Source organism: Lycorma delicatula, chromosome 5 (genome assembly GCF_047948215.1).
Source record: "Lycorma delicatula isolate Av1 chromosome 5, ASM4794821v1, whole genome shotgun sequence".
NCBI classification, from domain to species: domain Eukaryota; kingdom Metazoa; phylum Arthropoda; class Insecta; order Hemiptera; family Fulgoridae; genus Lycorma; species Lycorma delicatula.
In genome coordinates, this window is record NC_134459.1 from 177,013,326 (window position 1) to 177,035,796 (window position 22,471).

At 29.5% G+C, this 22,471-nt stretch overlaps 1 protein-coding gene across 18 annotated transcripts in view; it reads left to right on the forward strand.

Moving 5' to 3' along the window:
* Positions 1-1,280: 1,280 nt before the first annotated feature.
* The window catches only part of LOC142325617 (uncharacterized), a 114,199-nt gene continuing 93,008 nt past the window's right edge, over positions 1,281-22,471 (forward strand). For 17 of the 18 annotated variants that reach the window (XR_012756578.1, XR_012756580.1, XR_012756577.1 and 14 more), the window contains exons 1-2: positions 1,322-1,426; positions 4,909-5,241. Coding sequence is in view for 14 of the 18 variants with exons in the window: in XM_075367596.1 (XP_075223711.1) it covers positions 4,912-5,241 (330 nt within the window). In the remaining 4 variants the exon portion in view is untranslated. Of the gene's footprint in view, positions 1,427-4,908; positions 5,242-22,471 lie in introns of all 18 variants that reach the window. The other variant, XM_075367587.1, reaches the window with a different exon arrangement.

Below are 22,471 nucleotides of genomic sequence, written 5' to 3' on the forward strand. Positions count from 1 at the left end.
TATTGGCAGCTGACAAAAATTCAGTATGAAAATAAGTAAGGGCAAAACAAAGGCAATGTGATGTTAAAGAAAGGAACATAATGAAGAATTAAATATTACAACAGGATATCATAATATACCAGAATTTTATTATTTAGGTTGTAAAATTAACTTTTTTTTTCATTAAGGTAGTGATAAAAGACAATTAGTTGAAGCAAAGAGAGTTTTTGGGCAGAAAATAATGTCTGCTTGTATAAAGTTGATTGTTTGCATTAAGATATTCTTAAAATTGTAGAAGAGCATAACAAAACATGTTTAATAAGTAAAGCAAACACAAAGCAAAACAATGGAAGCCTTTGACTTATGGAGTTGCAAAAAGTTGTCAAAAGTTACATGGGTCTATAAAGCTTAAAATGTTGAGAAATTTTGAAATTTGTGGGAGATATTGAAGAGATTAATTAGGTTGGTGGGCTTTGTATTAAGACCCTGTTTAGATAATTTGTAATAAGAAATGTGTAGCAAAAGACAACGATTACAATGCATGTAGCAGATAACATTGTCTTTAATAATTATGTGAGGTTAAAAAAAAATTACCATAAAGCGGAATGGAATGCTAAATAGTTTCAAACCAGCTAAAAAACTCTTTCCTACTTTTCTAGCAAATAAATACCTGTAATGTATGAATATCATTGACCAAATTAAAACTGAAATAATACGTCCAATAGTATTTATTAAATTTTTGATTTTGTTTTAATGAGTACTGTAGTAGATTCACAGTGTAACTTATTTGTTAGGTTAGAAAAACCTACATGAAAAGTTATAGATTGTATTGAGTACACATAGTTGTTTATCCAGTGAATGAAATGAAAAAAAATATTGTTTTATAATAAGTGATAGCAGATTATATAAAAAGCAGCAAACATGAGAAAAGTGGGATCTAAAAATAGAATCTAGTTGATAAGGTTTTGTAATCGGCACGTCAAAAATAAGCGGTTCCACCTCACTACCACCATTTGCCACGCTGAAAGTTATGAAAAATATTAATAATCAGTGAAACTGCAACATTACTTATTAATTAAAATAAAAAAAAATCCACGAAGTAATAAATTAGTAAATTTTAATGACAATAACAGAAAATGTCAATTAATAAACAATTAAGTAAAAAAAGTGACTATCAGTTGCACTGATGATAGGGATTCAATTGTAATTTCAAATTTAATTTTTATACATATTAATTATAAAAGATTCCTAATTCATTCTGCAAAGTAATTTCGATCAGAATGGTATTAGTGTGGACACAATTACAAGGTTCGTATATCTCTTTGGAACACTGTGGGAATGACAGGAAAGCGAAAAGTTGTGGCCTGTTTAGACGTGGCGGTTGAGGTTGTGGTCTTTGCTCTTCTATAAAAGTTTTCTCCGTAAGTGTTTATCTTTTTAAGTGAGCGTAAGTACTAGTATTCGTTTTATTATTCATGTAATACATAACAATTACTTTTATTGGATCAATTTTATTGTTTTTTGATCTCGTTTAATTTATTATTTTTCGTCGATCACAGATTTCTCTTTTACTTGCACTACAAATTGAAATTTTAGCCTTGAAATATTTCAATTTTTTAAATTCAGCCCTCGTTAAAGGTTTTAACACACTTGGATTTGGTAAATATATGCCTACTTAGTTTATTGTTATTATATGAAGGGTATGCTAAGCGTATGTTTATTTTTTTCGTAGGTTCATTGAACTTATTTCTTTAAATTTTCGGTATTTTACCAGATTCTTTAAGGAAAATTTTAAAACATAACTACATTTTCTATTCTGCTGTTTTTTTCTTTTTAAAAACTTAACCTCGTAGGATAAGAACTCATTAAAAAAATGTAGGATTAAGAAACATAAGATATTATCCAATTTTAATTTAGTTAGCTAAACAATCCGGTTTTATTTTAGTGCCAAATGAATAATACTCCACATATATTGATCTTCATTCTTGTTCTTTTTGGGTCTTTTAAATAAATCCCAAAGTTTTGTTGACTGCAGAATTATAATTAAGATAGATGTTTAACATGTAACAATGGTTCTTCTATTTTTTTTGTGAAATATTTTATACTATTCCTATGAATATTTGTATTAACTAAACAAACTGTGTTTGTAACAAGTGTTTTTAATATTTTTTGTACAGAAAAAATGTTAACCATAATTATGTTAACTTTTCCTTTTGAAAAGTTAATATGGTATGACAATGGAATCTACTATTAAATTGTTTTCTATAGATTGGTGATTTTTAATTTTGAAATTATAAATAGATTATTCATACCGTTTTATTGCAGTTTGATTGTGTGCATCTGAGAATGAAGTATTCAATCAGGGAAGTTGTGGGTAACGTGGATAATTTGTTTATATGTCATTGGCACTGTGATAATATAAATTAAAATTTGTTTGTGCTCAAGTTGATTTGATATCAACAATCAAGAGGTGTTTAGTAAAAATACTTCAACTTATATTTTGATAGTTATTTATATATGTACTTTCCTCTGAAAAACTAATTTGTGTTTTTTAAAGTATAAATGTTTAACCTGCTCATATATTGCAGCTTTTATGGAAAATATAAATGGTTAAAACAAATATAGAATGAAACATATTTTTCAAATGAAAGGAATGAGTTATTCTGGTTTGTATTGGATAGAGATTACTAGTTGGGCGATGTGAAGCTTACTTGGTTGATGATTAGGTTTATTTTCATTTTTAATTTACTTTTTCTAGGTTATCGTTATAGTGAAGTATTTTTGACGAAGATTTGGGTCCACAAGCAGATTTTAAACTTCGCAAGGTTTTTACTGAGTACCACTGATCTTAATTGCGAGAGTAGTTTGTGGAAAATGCATATTGCTAAATAGAATATTATGTAGAGCATGGGAGCTGGGAAGTGTTTTTTTTTTTGTTTCTTTTGTGTGGTTATATTGTGCAATATTGTGTCCTTTAAGTATTGGTAATTGAACAATAATAAAAATATATCTAGTTCCCAGGATAAAAGAATTGTAACTGGAACAATCCTGTTTTATTTTCTTATATATTTATTCTCGTATTGAAATAATGTTATATGAACTGTATACTGAATTTTACCATAAAATATATATATATTATATTTTCTGTTTTCTTCTTTAAATATAAAACAAGTTTAGGAATAAGCTTGAAATTGACATGATAAAAGATTGATTTCAGTACTTTGACTTTATTTTACTACAAAAAATGAACACATTTTGCGATCGTTTATCAATCTTTAATTCCTTTTGTGTTGTATTTCTGTTAATAAAGATAATGTAGCATTTAGTTAGTGAAATGATTGTGAAGTCTGATGTTGATGAAGTAAATAAGACCCAGATTGAGTTAATAAGGATCAGAGAAATGGAAGTTTTTAGAAAACTTCTATGAAAGCATTAAGTAATGATCTCGATCATTACAGATAATTAAATAGCTATCCTATTAATATTTGATTGTATTAAGGAATCTTATTTATATATAAAGGAATAGTGTGATTATCTCTTCATTCCTATACTTTTATTTTGTTTTGTTTTTTTTTTTAATTATTAAGGAGATGAATTCCTGTAAATATCCTTTGGATAATGATGGTTGTATTAGTATTACTGGATGAAGTATAGTTACCAAATATGATTAAATCAAAAATTGTGTAGGTTCTTTAGAAATAAAATTAATGTGTAAGGTAAGGTTTAAAAAAGAGAAGTTGATATACTGCTTCCTTGTTACATGTGCCTAAAGGTGGATGAAGCGAGACCCACATTATAGGGACACCCATGAAACCAGGAATATATTTGGAATCCTATAAGTAGTTTATTCCCATTTTGTGATGAATATTGGCTATTTTATGTTATACAGTACCAGTAAGGCTTGAAAATGTTTTTATGTCTGAAATTATTTACAATTGACTAGGTTTATGGTCTAAAAGTTGTTAATTTCATACTATGAGATCTGATATTGCTTAAAAAATTTCTAGTGGGAGCAATAATAAACAAGATTATTTATGAAGTAAAGTGTTCGTGGATATTATGTTTTAGTAATAAAACCAAACGTAATTTTATTACATGTTAAAAGATCCAAAATTAAAAAAAATAAACTTATAAATTGCAGTAATTGCAAAATAATGTATTAAATATATAAGTAAAAAAATAAATTAAACAATTTTTTATAGTAGTGTACCTTTTAAACTACAATTAAAATATGTAAACAAAATTTTTTGAGTTCATTTTATTGAAAATTTACTTATAACAATTTTTGACTGCTTATTAGATTAACCTTGTAAACTTTCACCAAGTTAACTTATGTATGCAGTTAATGATGCCATTTGATTGCATTTATTTTTATATCAACCACTTGTTGAAGCGAGTGATAACTAGTGTAGTTACTTTATTACCATCTTCATTTTCTTTTTTGAATCACTTCTAAACTTATTTCTTAATCAGTTGTTTGACATACTGGCGTTATTGATATCTATACATAAGTTAGTGTTAAGTTCAAGCGTCTTAATTGATTAGAATTATTAATCTGTTCTAACAGAAGGGAAACAAGTGTTATATAGTGGCCGTATTTCTGATGCGATTTTGCTGTAATGGTAAGTGCAACGTGATGGATTTCACTCGTTAACATACCCAGTCTTCATTCTATTTCTATTAAATGTTCAGTCACTTTGTATCGATGCATTTTGTTTAATCATTGAAATGATTTGAGTGTCTACCTGTTTCTAATAATTAAGTGATATAGTTGAAACTAAATCAGAATTTTGTTTTATTTTTTAAATCGTAATTCTTTAATAACATTTATAACTGGTTAGGATGTGCTATCCCTTCTTGTTTAATCTTTCATGATTAGAAGCTTTAGTTGTAGTAATACTGTTTTTCTAATTGTAATTTTTGTTTTAGGAAATGGATATCCAGACCGGTTTGGTATGCGTCACTGTTGTAATTATATCAGCTTTAGTTATTTATGTTATTTCAATGTCAACAATGAAAGAGAAAACGTATGATGAAGCTATGGCCGACCTTAGGAAAAAGACTGAAGAACAGTTTTCACAAGGACGTTCAGCTAAAGATAAAATTAAAGATAAAAAGGATAAAAAGAAAGACAAAAAGAAGGTAAAAGAGAAGAATGTTGGTGCATCTAATATTGAACAATCTGAAACTGATGGAGGCTCAAATAAAAATCATGTTGCTTTTGTAGAACCTGAAGCAGCTGTTTTAAATAATAGTACTGTGGTGAGTTGTCATTGTATTTATTTGTGTAATACTGTAATAGATGTTACTTGTTCTATTTTTAATTTCTTATAATATAAACTGTAAAATATACTTCCAATTAAATTACATTTATTATTCCTTTTATGTTTTGTAATTTTATGATAATAAAGAATGTGATAAGGCTCTATTCAAATGAATATATCTTTTACTTATATTGCTAGTCAATAGAATAAATGAATTTTAAATAAAGAAGTAGAGCATTTTTCTTTATTGGTGCATGGTATGTCTCAAGACTTGCAAATATCTGAAACTGTGTATATCTATGATACGTTCTAATCGGTGAACAGGGTAAATTATGCGTAATACGACTTTAATATTACTAGTAAAATTAAAAATTTTTATTATTTATGAATAGACTGTTGATAATTACTAAGTTTTTTAAAATTACTTTCAAAAGTTCAGTAAATAAATTGTACTTACAATTGAAATGTTATTTTTTTGACTTTGTAAAGCAAAAACATTTACAGGAATATTAGCTTGACTATCTGTTTAATATTTGCCTTTGTAATTGCATTATATTTGCATGGATTTGCTTGGTCGTTAGTCATAAAATTAATTTTTTACACTTTGCTTTTTTGTTTTTGCCTCTAGATACAGAACTTTTACAGAGTAACTAGATTTTTATTTAATAAAAATAAATTTTCACTTTTTAAATGAAACTAAATTATAATTTGTTTTATATTGGTGACCAAGATAGCAAATATACTTCTTTAATTTGAATGTTTTGAATCGGGTTCTAAAACACATTCTGATGAAGCAGATCTCTGTAAATGTACGTTGTGTATGTAAAATAATGATGAGGTCTGAAACCACTCATAGTTTTGGAACAAAGCATGACAGGAACATGAAGTATATGTAAGAAAGCAAGAAAAACTGTCTTTCATAATTTTTTTTTTTTTTAATCGTTAAACAAGTTCTAATAACAGAACATGCATGCTGTGTTACAAGGTCAATAGATTCATAAAGCTTGTTATTCACCATAGTTAAACTGCAGAGTTTGTGGCTTGCTGAGATTGAGTCTGTTGCATTTGTTTAACATGTATATCGCTGTGTTCAAAGAAGACAAAAATAATGTTAGGTAATGGGACAAACAGTTTGGAAAAATGGGCAGCCTATTGAAACGGGACACTTTAAGGATGACCGTCAGTATCTGATGAGACCGTGAAGTTGTGCGAATAAGTTTATTTGCATAGCCTGAAAAAGTCAGTTCTTTAGAGTTGGATTTGGAAACCGACTGTTCACAATATTAAAAAAATGACTACTCTTTCCTGGTTACGAATTCAGGTATTATATAAAATTTATTCACACAGTATAAAATAAACAATTTGAATTCTATATGGATGTTCTGAATAGGTTAGATCATGACTGAGAGTTTTAAACAAGTTTATTTTCAGTGATGAAGCTGTATTTCATGTTTTGGAATGAATACAGAGCATAATGTTTGAAGATGAGTTACTGAACCTCCACATGTCATTATGGAACACTAATGTGAAACAACTTCTGGGAAATGTTGAAAATGTACTCAATACCTCAAATACTAAAGTAAATTCTATTCACCAGTTTGAAGAAGCTTCTCCACATTCATATGTGATTACCTAACAAAAAATTAACTGCGATAAATTGGATGAGAAGGGTAGAAAGCCATTATCAAACCATTTACGCATTACCATTTTCACATTGTCATTCATTTATGCAAATGGATTTTTATTTGTTGTGTTAGTAAAGATACAACTGTTCTGTTTTCAAATAAGAAAATTTGATTATTTAAAAAAAACAGACTATGAAGCTGTTTCATTTGTCATTCAATGTTTTTATTGTATATTGTAAGAGTTTGAATATTGTCTTGATACTTGCAGGAGAACTAAAGGATTGCATATCAAAATCTACACTGTACAGGTAAGATTTTTCGAGCGTTTCTCTTCATTTTGAAGTATATTTCATATATATATATATATATCATGCTTTGATCTAAAACTATGACTGTTTGAAACCTGTTATTTTATGTCACTTTTAAACATGAAGGAAAAAGCAAAAGTAGTTGGGAGTATACATAAATTAATTTTATAAATAATCTATTCTCCTTTATATATGCACTTTCTCAATTATCTATTAATGTATCAATGCCAACCGTAGTAGAATTATGATAAAATCCACAAATTGTTGTTTTTTTATTTGATTTATCAATAAATCCGGTTGTCAAATTTGCCGCCACTGATAGTAATGGTTCGCTTTATTCAACGTTATGCAAGTTTAGTGACATTGTGAATCTAATCTTTATTTTCTTCATTTAAATTAATTAATTAATAAATAAATACTTCAAAACTGAATAAGATACACCAGGAAGTGGAAGCAGTACTACTTTATAGCATTTCTCCTGGTATTTGGCTAGAAAACAATTTTGATCAGAACAGCGTTATGAAGTATAAAATTAATTATCGAAATAGAAAAGTGGTAATAGTCCATATTAACTCTCCTGGTCATTATTTCAACTGTCTGTATGGAGGTAACTTACCTTATTAATTTGAAGAAATGTTGATTTTAGGTTGATCTTCATTTACATATTGTTTATTTTATTATATATCTATCTTATATAGATATAAAAAAATAAGAAAAAATTCATCTATTTTTTACTGGGACACTTCAACACCTATCTCTTGATGATACTCAAGGAAACATCCAACTCTACATAATGGAAGATTGCACTGTTTACACTTGAATGAAGACCTAATTCCTCTTCCTGACTTAACTTTTTATTTTCTATAGGATGTGACTTTTTTATTGGGCCATAGTCATGCATAAATAAATTAGGTTCTGTAAAATTGTTTGGATTTACCCAATCAACAGCTTGACATAACCTATTACCATCTCTGATCCCATCATCTAAATTTTCATCATTATTGCTAGAATCACTGTCGTCAGAAACATTACTAAAACTAATAAAAGAGTCACTATCACTTAAAAACACTAAATCTTCAATATCACTGTCAGAAACACGATCAGCACTCATAGAAGCCGTCTTCACATAAATGTAAATCAACAACGAAGTTTCAGAACAAATCGTAGCTGTTCACGTCCAAATCAGATGGTTAAAAACATTGTACCATGTTAAAAATTAAAAACAATAGTACTGTGAATAGTATTATAAAGGTTTAGTTCATAACAATGAAACTAGATAGCAGAAGTAGGCCCATATAGCTGATATACGACTTTGTGCTCTTTGACCAAGAGGCCAGCATAGGGCGCCATGCGATTTCGTGTTTTATGACCGGGAGATGGTTAATGCATACAACTAAAAATTATCTCGAGTAATAGTTGACAAATATTTGACTAATTATTTTTTAACTACAGTTGTTATGTCTGTAAAGAGAATTCAGAATTTTCTAATTAGCATTAGTTTAAAATTCATTGACAGAGTAATATGTATATATTCAAATGTGAAAGAAAATCTTTTAAATAAATTGACTAGAATATCTTTTTGATCTTTAGATAGTGTATTGAAATGAAAACTGAAGGATAGTAAGGGTCCATCTTTTGAGGGGCAAGGTATTATTCTATGCAACACAAAAATAATCATGTTTGGTTTAATACAAGAGAATATTATTTACAAAATATCAGGTGATTCAAAAAGGACTTCACAAATTTAAAAGCATATAAAAATTTATTTAGATAACTTACAAATTCGGTTGAGGTCTCATCTCATAACAAAACATCAAGTTTTGACTCACGTACTTCATTACTACCAAATTTGGCCACCAGCAATCTCATCATTGTTGTAAAAAGTGAATATATTTACTGGTGCAGAATATACTTGCTGTATGTTTTGGTTTCATGATTTGCAGTCAGCAACTGCAGTTCAATGTAATTTTCATAGAGAGTATGGTAGAGAGCATCCTAGTAGGCATACAATTTACTTTTGGCACCGACCTTCATAGAGACAGGTTCTGTTAAACATACAAAATCACTAGGACGCTCACTTGTCCCTGAAACTGCCATGGAACAACTCAGAGAAAGCTTTGCACGTAGTCCAAAGAAATCAACTAGACTTGATTCACGTGATGCTGGCATTTCACAAATGACTGTTTAGTGCGTATTATGTAAATGATCGCACTTGAAGCCATACGAATCAACCCGTGGTTGAATGCATACAAATGATGACAAAGTAGGTCGGCTTTAGTTTTGTTTGGAAATGATGGATAGAATTACAGACAACGGTACATTTTTATACAATGTAAGTTTTAGTGATGAGTCAGTGTTTCACATCAGCAGCTAAGAGAACACCTGCCACTGTTGTGGGGTACACCTGCTGAATATGGGGTAGTGAAAACTCTCATGAAACTTTTCAGAACATTTGTGATAGTCCTAATATCAATGTTTTTTGTGCTCTAAGCAAACAAAGACTTTATGGCCTGTTCTTCCAGGACACGACTGTAAATGGTATCGTTTATCTTAATATGCTTCAAACTTTTCTAATTTTTTAGTTAGACAATGATAACCAAGATGGACACCATTATTATCAGCAAGACAGGGTATCACCTCACCACCACCTAGAAGTCTAAGATTTTCTTTGTATTCGATTCCCAGGTCAGTGGATCGGTCATGAAGGTCAATCGCCTGAAAGTCCACCTCGCTCCCCAGATTTACAGTTGCTAGATTTTTTCTTGTGAGGAACGTGCTCACTGTATGTTTTGGTTTCACGATTTGTAGTGGGCAACTGCAGTTCAACGGGATTTTCATATAGTGTACGGTTGCGAGCCTTCTATTAGGTGTACGATTTACTCTTTGCACCAAACCTTTGTTGAGACAGGTTGTTCTGTTAAACATACAAAATAATGAGGATGGTCACACGTCCCTGAAGTTGCTGTGGAACAACTCAGAGAAACATATGAAAAATGCCTCTTCCCTTCATTCATTTGCACGTGGAAGTGGAGTTTGGTAACAAATTTTTGAAAAGGCGGGCAACTCAGCTGCAGTTTTGTGTGGAAATGGTGGATAGAGTTACAGATAACAGTACATTTTTAGACAATATCATTTTTAGTGATGAGTCAACTTTTCACATCAGTTGTAAGGTGAACACCGATAACTTCTGAATATGGGGTAGTGAAAATCTTCGTGAAACTTTGCACTATATTGTGTTAGCCCTAAGCAAACAAAGACTGTACAGTCCATTCTTCTACCAGGAGGCAACCGTAAATAGTATTGTTGATCTGGATATGCTTCAAAATTTTCTAGTTCCGCAGTTAGAAGATGATGACCAAGATCAACCCCATTACTATCAGCAAGATGGTGCACCACCTCACTACCGCCTAGAAGTCTGAGATTTTCTTTATACTCGTTCCCCAGATTGGTGGATCAGTCATGAAGGTCCAATTGCATGGCCACGTCACTCCCCAGATTTGTTGGACATCACTAGATTTTTTCTTTTGGGGTTTCATTAAAGATTGGTTTTATGTACCGCCTTTGCCTGTTGGTCTTATTGAGCTAAGACTTTGAATTAACACCACAGCTGGAGAAGTAACGTCTGACTTGCCAGCTACAGTCTGGAATGAGATTGACTTTAGGTTGGATGTATGTTGCATTACAAATGGAAGCCATATTGAACAAAGGCGAATGTCGGGTGACACACTTATGTGCCTTTCTGTGAGATGAGACCTCACTGAATCTGTAAGTTATCTCAATAAATTTTTATATGAGTTTTTAGTTGTGAAGTCAGTTTTTAATCACCTGGTGTAAAAAATGTATGTAAATAAATGCCACAAATATTATGCGGGTGGAAATGTTGGAATTTTTAATTTACTTAAAATCTGTTTATATAAATCATATCTAATGTCACCAGAGGTACAATAGCCGCTGTTTTAATCTGAAAATAACTTTTTAAAGTAGCATCCAAATATAATATTGTATTTTTACCAGCAAATAAGAAGATAAAATGAATATTTAAAATAATGACAAATTAGGTTATTACTAATTGTTTGATCTTTTTGTTAACAGAATGAATAATAATTGTATATAAAGAAAAAACATTCTTGAAAAAATTAAACAAATAAGCTGATCTAAGTTGTTGAAATTTTCTATTTAATGTTAGCCAATTTTTATTTCTATTTAAAAAAAGCTGTAAATGATTATTTATTAATTATCTTCTTAAGGTATTACATAAATATACCGGTTAATCGTTTTGTCTATCTTGTTTTATCACTTTTGCTGGTGGAATACCACCACTGGTTTATGAAAAATAGGATGAATTTTTGCACTGTGGTGTACTGTGTTCTACTGGCTTTAAAATTAACTATTTCTACTATTGATTTTTTACATTTAACATAAACAAGTATGGTGAAGAAAGTCATGTCTAGAGTCCTTACTACTTATCAACCAAGTGCTGTACATAAAAAGCCTTGGTGGATCTATTGCGATCATTTAAATTTTATTTCTGTGTGTCATTTACATGGCCCAAAATTTTAAAATTGTATTAAATGCTTAATCAGGTGATAAATACAAAAATGTTAATTACTTTGGTATTTTATCAGAAAGTAATAACATTCAGTCAGAATCATTTTCAAGACAAAAAGAGCGCTGTGAGTTACTAAAAAAAACTGTAATCTGGATTATGAATTGTAAAGCAGGCTGTTGAAAAGGAGATTAGTTGACTATTAAATCAGAAAAAATTAGCTGCCTTTTCTGTTTTGAAAGAAAAGTAGCCCTTATTTCCATAACTTATTACTTTTATGCTCACAATTTTATAAAAATTTATTGATTAATGAAGTAGATCCATTGTAATGAATTTATTTTTACTCTACTATTCTTGGAGGAGAGCAGTAAGTTTGGTGGTTAAATACCCTTCCAATCCTGTAACTTCAGATAGATGTCAACAATTTTCTTGAAATATTTATCAAAAATCAAAATTGTTTGCCTCAATCATGAATATGTCACGGGATAGATCCTGATTTGAAGAAAAAAATTATTAATGTTATTTTGATGTCCTTCTTCAAACAAAATTGTTATAACGTAATTGGTGATTAAATGAAATGTTTGAGACATGAATTTAATAAATTTTCTTAAATATGCCCTATTAATTTCTAAATTATATAACTAACATTTTTTAATGGAAAATATTTTTTCATATTGTTTTACTTTCATGACTATTTCCGGGCTAAAAAATCTCACTTCTCTTTTCCATAAATAAAGTAATATATTTATTATTTTATATATGTTCAGATAATTTTTGTTTTTATTTATCAATTTCTTTTCTTTTTATGGTTAATTCACCACGAAAGCTGTTGCTTGCGCGTGGGAATATGAAAATGAAATTTTTTATCCTTTGAAAAATACCAAAAATCTTTTAAAGAAGTTTAAGTGTAGTTTTTATACTATATGAATAGTTCGTTAATTTTTGATATCCTACTGGCGCCTTATTGTTCTGTTCATGAGTAAATGTAGGTAGAACTGTTATTTTTGTAATGTGCGTTATTTATTTATTACAATAAAAAATCAATATATATATATATTTTATATAGTGGTGCCTGTAGGTCATTTAAAGCTTGCAATTCCTTTACAGTTTTAAAAGTTAATACTTGATTAGAGATTTATGTGCATTTTATTTTTGATATCTTTTAATGAAATATCTTGAATTCTATCTTTTGATTGATTATCGATAAATAAATAATAATGAAAATAGCATGTCTTAAAAAATAGTCTTTTTATTCTGATATATATATATGAGTAAGATTTAAGGTTTAGTTTTTAATAATTTAACTGTACTGTTGTATACATGGATATTTTTCTGCCATTTCTTATAAATATATAATGAGTCTTTTAGATGTAAAAAAGAACTTGTTACTGCCAGTTGATTAATAAACTATTAAGTAATACTGTAATTCTGTTTTATTGGCTGTTAAAAAAAAAAAACTTTGGTTCTGATTGAATTTTTCTCCTAATTCATCATATTATGTGCTCATTAGATTAATTAAGTGTAATAAAATTTTATTTATTGATTTTTGATTAATTTTTTTTAGATACATTTTTTTTTTTTTTTTTTTACTTAACTGATTAGACAACATTTTAAAATTTTGTCATAATGATTATTATCAGTTAGAAATTGAAATTAATTTTAGTAAATTGTTGCAAAAAAAAATCAAATGTTAAAATAGTAACAAAATTAAAAACATTTAGTCCATAATGAATTCCCAAAAACTCCTCGGAAACATGTAAAATGAAATATGAAACATTGTATACAATTGATTAAGTCTCATACCTGAATAGCAGTAGACAGTATTGTTATTGTTACATTTATAGTAAGTTTTTTGCTGAAAACATTTTCTGCAGAATGGTTTTTGGAAATTTACTATTACTTAATTTCAAGTAATGCAGTATTTTAGTTCTTTCATTAGTTTATTCAACTTTATTCAAATGCGCAGAATTTTGTGGATAATTTGGCTTTGGTTTACGGCCACTAATTTTTTAATTTTTTTGTTTTATTCGATTATAGTTTTCAGTAAATACAATTAACAGTAGTTAGTTTCCAATATATACTGCCGTCTTGTGACTGCTTATGAAATTTGACATTTTTCTGCTGTTCATAGTGGCGTTGTTTTTGTTTGTTTACATTCTTAAAATGCATAATCATGCTTATTTTTTACTTTTAGTGTAAAAAATAGGTTTTTGTATTTTAAGTATTTTGAATTATGTTAATTTAATTTTTGTATTTAGAAAATTTATATGTATCATAGGCTTTTATTTCATTACTTTTTTTAGTGAAATGTTTTTCATCTATTTTTGTTTCCTTTTTTGTAATTAACTGATTATTTTGATATATTTTTTTAAAAAACCTTTTTTATTGTCTTCAGTTATTTGACTGGTTTGATGCAGCTTTCCAAGATTCCATATCTAGTGTCAGTCGTTTCATTTCAGTATACCCCCTATATCCTGCATCCCTATCAAATTGTTTTACATATTCCAAACGTTACATGACTGCACAATTTTTTCCATCTACATTCCCCTCCAGAATTAAAGCAACTATATAGTTTATTGAAAATGAAAAGTAAATATTAGTATTGAATGTTAGTCAACAATGCAAAAAAAAAAAATTACTTAGCTATTCTATGATTACGGAAAGTATTAATAAATTTTTATAATTTGTAGAGTATAGGCCTGTTATTTAATGATGATGTTGATTACTATAAATATCATCAACAATACCCGTTACACCAAATGTATGTAAATATAACTCAAATGAAATATTTTGATAACCTTTATTTAGTATAAAGCGATCATTTATTTTACGACTCGCTTGATGGAGGGAATATTATAATATTCTATTAATACAAGTATAAACTATTCATTTTTGTACTGGATACAGTAAGAAATATTTATAAGTACACTAAATATTTTAAAAGAAATTATTGTCTGAAATTAAACAAAATGATAAATTTTAATTGTGGAAAACATTTTGCCATATATGAAAATAGTTAAACGCACTGTATTTCAGAATACTTGGTATCTTAATAATCCTAATGTCGTGAGAAAAGAGTTATATAATGCCCTGCACAGCAGCTGTCTGTTTCATGCAAGCAAGTTTTTATTTTCATCATACGCACAATACAAGTATTTTCACCGGTACCTATATTGTTTGCTGTCATTGACAATTCATTCAAATAATCATTGAATCCAGTTTGAAAAAGATATTTGGAAAGATAGATAAATTAAGTAATGCTTGGATCCATCTACTGTGAGTACGCTTGTGACTGTTATCACAAGACTTGTCATTCAGTTGGTAATTTTCAGAACATCCTAACATTTTTTAGAATACAGTATCGTATGTTGTCGGTTGTATGGCAGCATGAATACCGTATTTAAAAGAAGTCTCTGGGTTTTACATACATGTATATAGGTCAGGTGCTCGTAAAATTATCTAAACAAACTTAACAAGAAAGAAAACTAATATGAAGGTTGTTTGAAAAGCGATTGGCTCACATAGAGATGCGCAAGTGTGACCAAATGACTATGGTATTTGTCAAATGATCGTTAAGATAGCGTGCTGTGAAGTTTCAGGCGCTTGCATTTAGTCGATTGTTTGTGGCGGTCAAGTAAACCGATCAAAAGTTTCAACATTTTCTGAAAAATTGGCAGAATTGAAAGTTTGAGCTGTTAAAAGGTTTAATTTTGACAGATACAAAAAGAATTAAATCAGATTTAAAGACTTTTCCTCTTGACAATGAAAGAGGGGGCTGCTAAAATTAAATCTGTTCATACAGGAATGCTTTAGATGCCCAAAAACTGTTATACCAATGAAATGTCATAAAAATCTACAATATCGTATTTAATGATCACCAACTGAAGGTACACAAACTTGCTGACATTGCAAACATCTCAGAAGACTGTGTCCACTATATTTTGCACATTTTTTTGGGGCATTAAAAAAGCTGTTCGCTCTGTGGGGTTGGTTAACAGTCTACAAAAACTGCAGTCGACCAAACACTTCTGAAAAGTATAGACTTAAATGATTCCGCTAAGTTTCTTTGACATTTTAAAATGGTAGATGAAACATGGATTCACCATTTGCTAGAGACAAATAATAGGAGGAGGCAGATGAAAGTATGCCAAAGAAACCGAAAACAATTCCGTCCGCAGAAAAAGTCATGGCTACAGTTTTTTTGGAAAAAAAAACAGTTGTAATAGTTTACCATTGCTTTCAGCTGTGCAGTACTCAAAAGATTAAATGATGTTGATATGACCATTTAAGTCCTCTTGACCTATGCCCTTAACAACTACTGAAAGAGCTGCTACCCTCTTTCAGGAATCATTTCTTAGATTTTACTCTTGCAACCATGTCGGACAGGCACTTTCGATTCAGCTGCTCTGTGTCACTGAGCACTCAGCCCCCTCACCATCGTCAAGGTCTCATGATTCATAGAGGGAGAGATTTTGCACATTTTTTTGGGGCATTAAAAAAGCTGTTCGCTCTGTGGGGTAGGGTAACAGTCTACAAAAACTGCAGTCGACCAAACACTTCTCAAAAGTATAGACTTAAATGATTCCGCTAAGTTTCTTTGACATTTTAAAACGGTAGATGAAACATGGATTCACCATTTGCTAGAGACAAACAATAGGAGGAGGCAGATGAAAGTATGCCAAAGAAACCGAAAACAATTCCGTCCGCAGAAAAAGTCATGGCTACAATTTTTTTTGGGATTCTCTTGTGATGTGGCGCTCATAGACTATGTGACAAAAAGGAGTATCATCACCAGGGAATATTACGCTTCACTACTGGACCGATTGAAGGGTTCTATTCAGATTAAACATCCATATCTGGCCAAAAAGAAAGTGCTCTTTCACCACAATTATGTGCCTGCACTCCATGATCTTTGTTTTGAAATGATATCACACGGTTTGGGTTTGGCTTTCTGTGATTACTTCCTCTTTCCAAACCTGAAGAAATTGTTAGCTGGACGAAGATTCACTTCAAATTATTCAGTTCAAAGCCGAGACAAGCACCTATTTTCCTGATGAATACATTATATTGAAGGTATTAAAAAATTGGAATGTCGGTCTAAATGTAGTGAATTGCAAGGATAGTGAGTTAAAAAATTTAAAAAAATTGAGAAAAACTTGTTTTTTCTCTTATCAGAATGAACGAGCCTTGTATACATGTGTGTTCCTTTGTTTATTAATGTTATTTATACTTTTACGGAATCAGTTTATTATCACTGGTACATGTTAGGCTATATTGGAACAACTGTCTGTTATGTTTCTGTTATTTTTCTAATTATCATAATTTATGTTTAAAGTTCATATTTTATCATTTTAATGTTAATATTATTTTGAATAATAATATTTATATTTATAATAATGTTTATGGGTATACAAACAATTATAAAGTAAAAATAAATATTAATATTATGTGATAAAATAAATATTTTTGACTAAACCAGTTGATTTATAACTAATATTAACAGCTATATCAGTTCTTATCGGATACAGTTACGGAAACCCTTGGTCAAGTTTCTGTAAATATTTCATAAAGGAATTAATACAAATTCTAATTAATTTTTTATTTGAAAACTTATCAAAATTTATCCCGAGTGAATGATTTACAAAAACTAGTTTTTCTTAATGGAGGTAGAGACCTTGTGTAAAACTAAAAAAAAAAGTTTTTTTTTATAAAAGTTTATAAATTTTTCCCCCTAACATTTTTTATGAATAATAAAAAATTCCTGTTGGGTTCAGAGCTCCTGTCCAGAATTAAAAAAAAAGAAAAGATTAATACAATTTTATGATCGCTTATAAAGTTGTCACACATTTATTGTGATTAATTTTATGGAATTATTTTTTTCAGTTATGTACATCCTAGATGAGTAAAATCTGATAACTGTGTTTTTTAATCAAATTGCCTTAAGGTTGATATTTTGAATTTCGATTTCTGTTAGGTTGAAGATAAATCCATCCTTATAATGTTTTATTCAAACTGATTTAGCCATTTATATATCGTTACAGATTAACAGGCAATAAATGTAATAATGATCTTAACACATTCGATAAATTATTTTCATTTTTTTAATAAGTATTAAATTATTAAAAAAATTATGTATATTTATTTATTTTATTCAGAATTTTATTCAAAATTTGAATTTTATTTAGCGATAGAATTTACTTTACAGTACTATATCGCTTGTCTACCGATAAAAAATGTGAAACTACAAACTTTTAAATAGTCCAAATCTATAATATTATTCAGAATGGATATCTTGATTTTGATAAATAAATGAAAAAAAAAAATAAAAGAAAATAAAGAATTCTTTCTTAAGTTCACTTTTAGGAACCGTGTAGTCATATTTTCCTGATTACGGTCGATACATTCTTCAAAATATTTTGATTAAAAAAGCTCTGTGTTAATAATGAAACATTAGGAGAAAAAATCAAATCGAAAAAAGAAATACTGCAAAATTTAATAAAAATAATATGCGCTTTATCATGCGCATACTTGATAAATGTACATTATTTCATTACATATTTCTTTAGTGAATCTGTCTTTCGACAAGTTTCAACTGAAAGTTGTTAATTTCTCTTGGTCCATCTTCCTTCATTCCCTTTATGTCTGTAAACATCCCAGTTCTTCTATTTCCTCTTTTTTATCCGTTATTATCCTTGTTGCTGTAGATATTTTCTACTTAGGTTATGCCCAAAACAAGACATTTTCCTCTTCCTTATTATCTTTATCGAATTCTGTCCTCCCAGTTTTTCATCGTGCGTCCTCATGTCATTTTGTCCATCTGTTTCACTTTATTCATTCTTCTCTGCAACCGCCTTTCAAAACTGTTCGGTTACATTTTCTTTCTTATTTCTGAATATCCTCAATTGTGATCCGTATTGTAGCACACTTAACCAAAGCATTTGTTGACCTCTCTCTCAGTTCAATCAAAACTTTGGTGTCTGTAATCCTTTGATTTTTTTAAAAAATTCCTTTTCCTCAGTTATTCTAGTTTTTGTTTCTTCATCTATACAGCTTCCATTTTGCGTACCAAAGTTCTTAAATATTTAAATTTACTTAATCTATCTCATAGTTTTTCTTTTTTTGTGAATGGAGCCTCCTTTTTTTGTTGCCTCTCATCTCTTTATTCTTTACACTTTATTCTTATTCTGAACTCATTTTCATCATAAACTGCACACCTCCACCTAATGTGTCACCATTGTTTGGTCAACTTTATGATTTTTTTTTTGAATCCTGTTACAATGCCTTTCAAATGTATTCTTTGTTAATTTTTAGCATATATTTCGGTGTTAGTTATAAAAGAACTTGTCTTAGTGCTCTTTCGATGTTGATTTCTGTATTGTACATTGATCTTATATCTTTCCAATCTATTAAAGTGTCTTTCTAAAGCTTCAATAGCACTCTCCAGTTCACTTTGGCAGATACTTTCTGCCGATCAATAAAACAGATGTACTCTCCTTTTTATTTCTACACTACTTCTTGCCAACATTATCGAATTCCCAAATGCATGCTTGTTATTTTATAAATCCAAAAGGTAATTTTGTACTATCTTTTCCAGTCTATTTTCCTCATTACCAGCCATTGTAACATGATGTTAATTATCTTACGGTCTTTATATTTAATTCTCCATATTGCTTTTCCTTGGTTTTGGAGTAGGATGGTCTTAATTAAATTTTCAGGCCAAATGCTTATATCATAGATCACGCTGAATAGATCAAAGTCTAGATAGCGTAGTACCCTTCAAAGTCTCTTGTGTGAAATGTTATCCTCTCGCTGTCTATTGGTTTTCTTTTCCGTATGAATTGAATTACCTTCCTGATTTCATCCCTTAATATCTTCTGTCTTTTTCATTGCATTCGTATTTATCTTCCGACACTAGTCTGCCTTTATTACCTAAACATCAGTTAGTTATGTATATGTACGACATAAAAAAAATTCATATATTTAAAAGTAAGAAGAGTGAGCCTGTAGAGATAACCTTTTTCTCTGAATAAAAATGTCAGGTAATTAAATTTCCCAAATAATGACATTTAAGAAATCAAAAAGTAAATTATGTTGAAGGTGGACCATAGTAATATTGCTAAATGATCGTAAAAAGCATATTTATTTCACAAAATTATAACCAGCAGTATTGTTTATTTCTTATTAAAATTTGTAATATGATTAACAGTATTTAAAAATTTGCACAGATTGGTATTATTTCATTTTAATTGTGCCGCTGCTGGATTTATCTACATCGACAACTTTGTATTGAAGTATAATTTTTATTGTTAATGCTTCATGTTTAATTTGAAGAATATTATTGTTCTACTAATACAATGTGATGTACACTGTCATATTGTCATGTAGGTTTTGGAGCTTCATATGTTTTAATTGTTAATTATTAACAAGAGTTATTAGTTCGCATTTTTTAACTGTTAATATTATTAGCTTGACATGGCATTTTACACAATCTTAAAAAAAATTCAGAACTATGAAATTATACTTATGATCGCTGAAAATTCGAATATTGCATATTACATATGTAGTACAGGATGGTATTGGAGAATCAAATTGCTTCTGTTACACATGATATGTTCTTGTTTTAAATCGTATTAATAACCAATACTATTTAAAACTAATTAAAACGGCTATATGTTTAGCTGTTTTAAACGGCTATAACATTGCCGTTTAAGTTTTAAACGGCAATGTGTTATTGCCGTTTAAAACTGCATTGTAAAATAAAATCCACAATTTTATTAATAACCAAATTGTGGAGCTGTTTAGGTAATTTTTTTTCAATATCTAATAAATATAATGGTAAATGAATCATTCTGAACAAACCAATGTTTCTGAGATTTACCTGAACTTCGGTTGCAACAGATTATGAAGGTCTTACCGCCTGCAGATGCTCAACCTACCCACCCTCCCTGTCGCAGTTGTAAAACTTTTAAGAAATATATAAATATAATCTAATAAAAGTAATGTAATTTGGAGGATTTCTTCCTCAAATATGTTTTTAAAAAATCTTAATTTTAAAATCCTTTCTCAATCTTCCATAGTCGATTGTAATCTCATCTCCTCAAGAGAAAGTCACTGAAGTATTTTAATAATTAAAAAATCTTTGTTTGATTTTTATGATTAAAAATCTGAATCGTTTTAAAATAAAAAGTTGATCATGAAAACTGCTCCGCTCAATTTCTTATTTCTATTACATTAAAATCAGATTGTTAGTTTATGTGATTTATAAAACATATTTTAATTGTATCTATCACTTGATTGCTGTTTAATTTATTAGATTAAGTATAATGAATTCCATCAAAGCAATTAACAGTGTGAGGGTCTTTAGCCTCTCCCTCCCTCCTTGGAAAGATGTGTTTAGTTTTTCCATCTCCATAAAATAGGTATTTCATTTAGGAATGAATATTTTTTTTTAAAAGCAACATAAAAAAGTGTTATGCTCATTTTAATAAACTATAAAAAGTTTTGCAGTTAGTGAATTATTATATTTTAGATGGATTGATTTTAATCGATCAAAATGCGATTAGGTATTTCAGATCACTTGTTGCAAACTCTTGCAAAAAAGGCAAATCTTTTTACAGCACAATTTGAAGCAGAGTCAAAGCACTGTTGCACAGTTAAATTGGCGGTAAATTTAGAGTTAAGGCTAGAAGGCAGTTGTTTACTTTGTAAATTGTACATTATTTACTGCTTAAATGTGTTATTGCCGTTTAAAACTGCATTGTACATCGAGTAACAGTCATTGGTCAGCTATATGGCTATTAGCTTCCTAATATTCTTAATATAAATTGGTTTATAAGGGGTTGATTATTTGAAAAAAAAATCTATTTCATGATTTTTTACATTGTATTGTAGTGTATGTGTGTGTGGTATTAAGAATTTTGAATTGAGCCTAAGGAGTTGATTAGTTTGTCATTAATATTTGATGTGCATTTCTTTTCTTAACAATTGTAGCACACTATTACACTATTTATTCTCTTTCCTGTTCAAATTTGTTGCACGTTTATGTGGCAATGATCTATTTTCCTGGAACTTTTTCTTATCATATGGCTATGCTTTTTAAATCTAAAAGGATTGATGTAATTTTGCAGGATTGCAAGGGATTAAATTTCTTAAAACAATTAACATATGTAAGCTAAACAGGATATGGGTTGAGTATCCTGCATAAGGGCGTCTGTGAAGTAATTATGCTATATGCGGTGCACCAGTGTGGGTGGACAGGCTAAAATTTAAAAGCTATCGGGATATATTGTTAACGGTAGCAGGTAGCTATCACATGATTTCACAGGAGGCAATCTTGGTGATTGCAGGTGTGAAACCGATAGATTTGCTTGTGTCAGACAGGCAACAGCATTATGTTGCAAAGAAGTTAAGGGAGGGAACTTCTGAAAAAATTCAGGAAATTGAACATCATGGCAATGCTTTGTGGCAGGCCAGATGGGATGAGGCAGTGGGCGGACATTATACGCATGGTCTACTTCCAAATTTTAGTTTGCAGGGCACGTCTTGGGTAAACCTGAACAAGTATGTGATGCAAAATCTTTCTAGGCATGGTGCTTTTAGGGACAGCCTGCAGAGGTTCGGCCTGGTGGATTCAGGAATGTGTCTGCAATGCGGGCAGTTAATGACGTTCATCATGTTTTGTATGAATCTCCAAGTATGAGTTGACGCACGTATCACCTTGATGTTATTGGGTTGATGTTAGATCTCCGT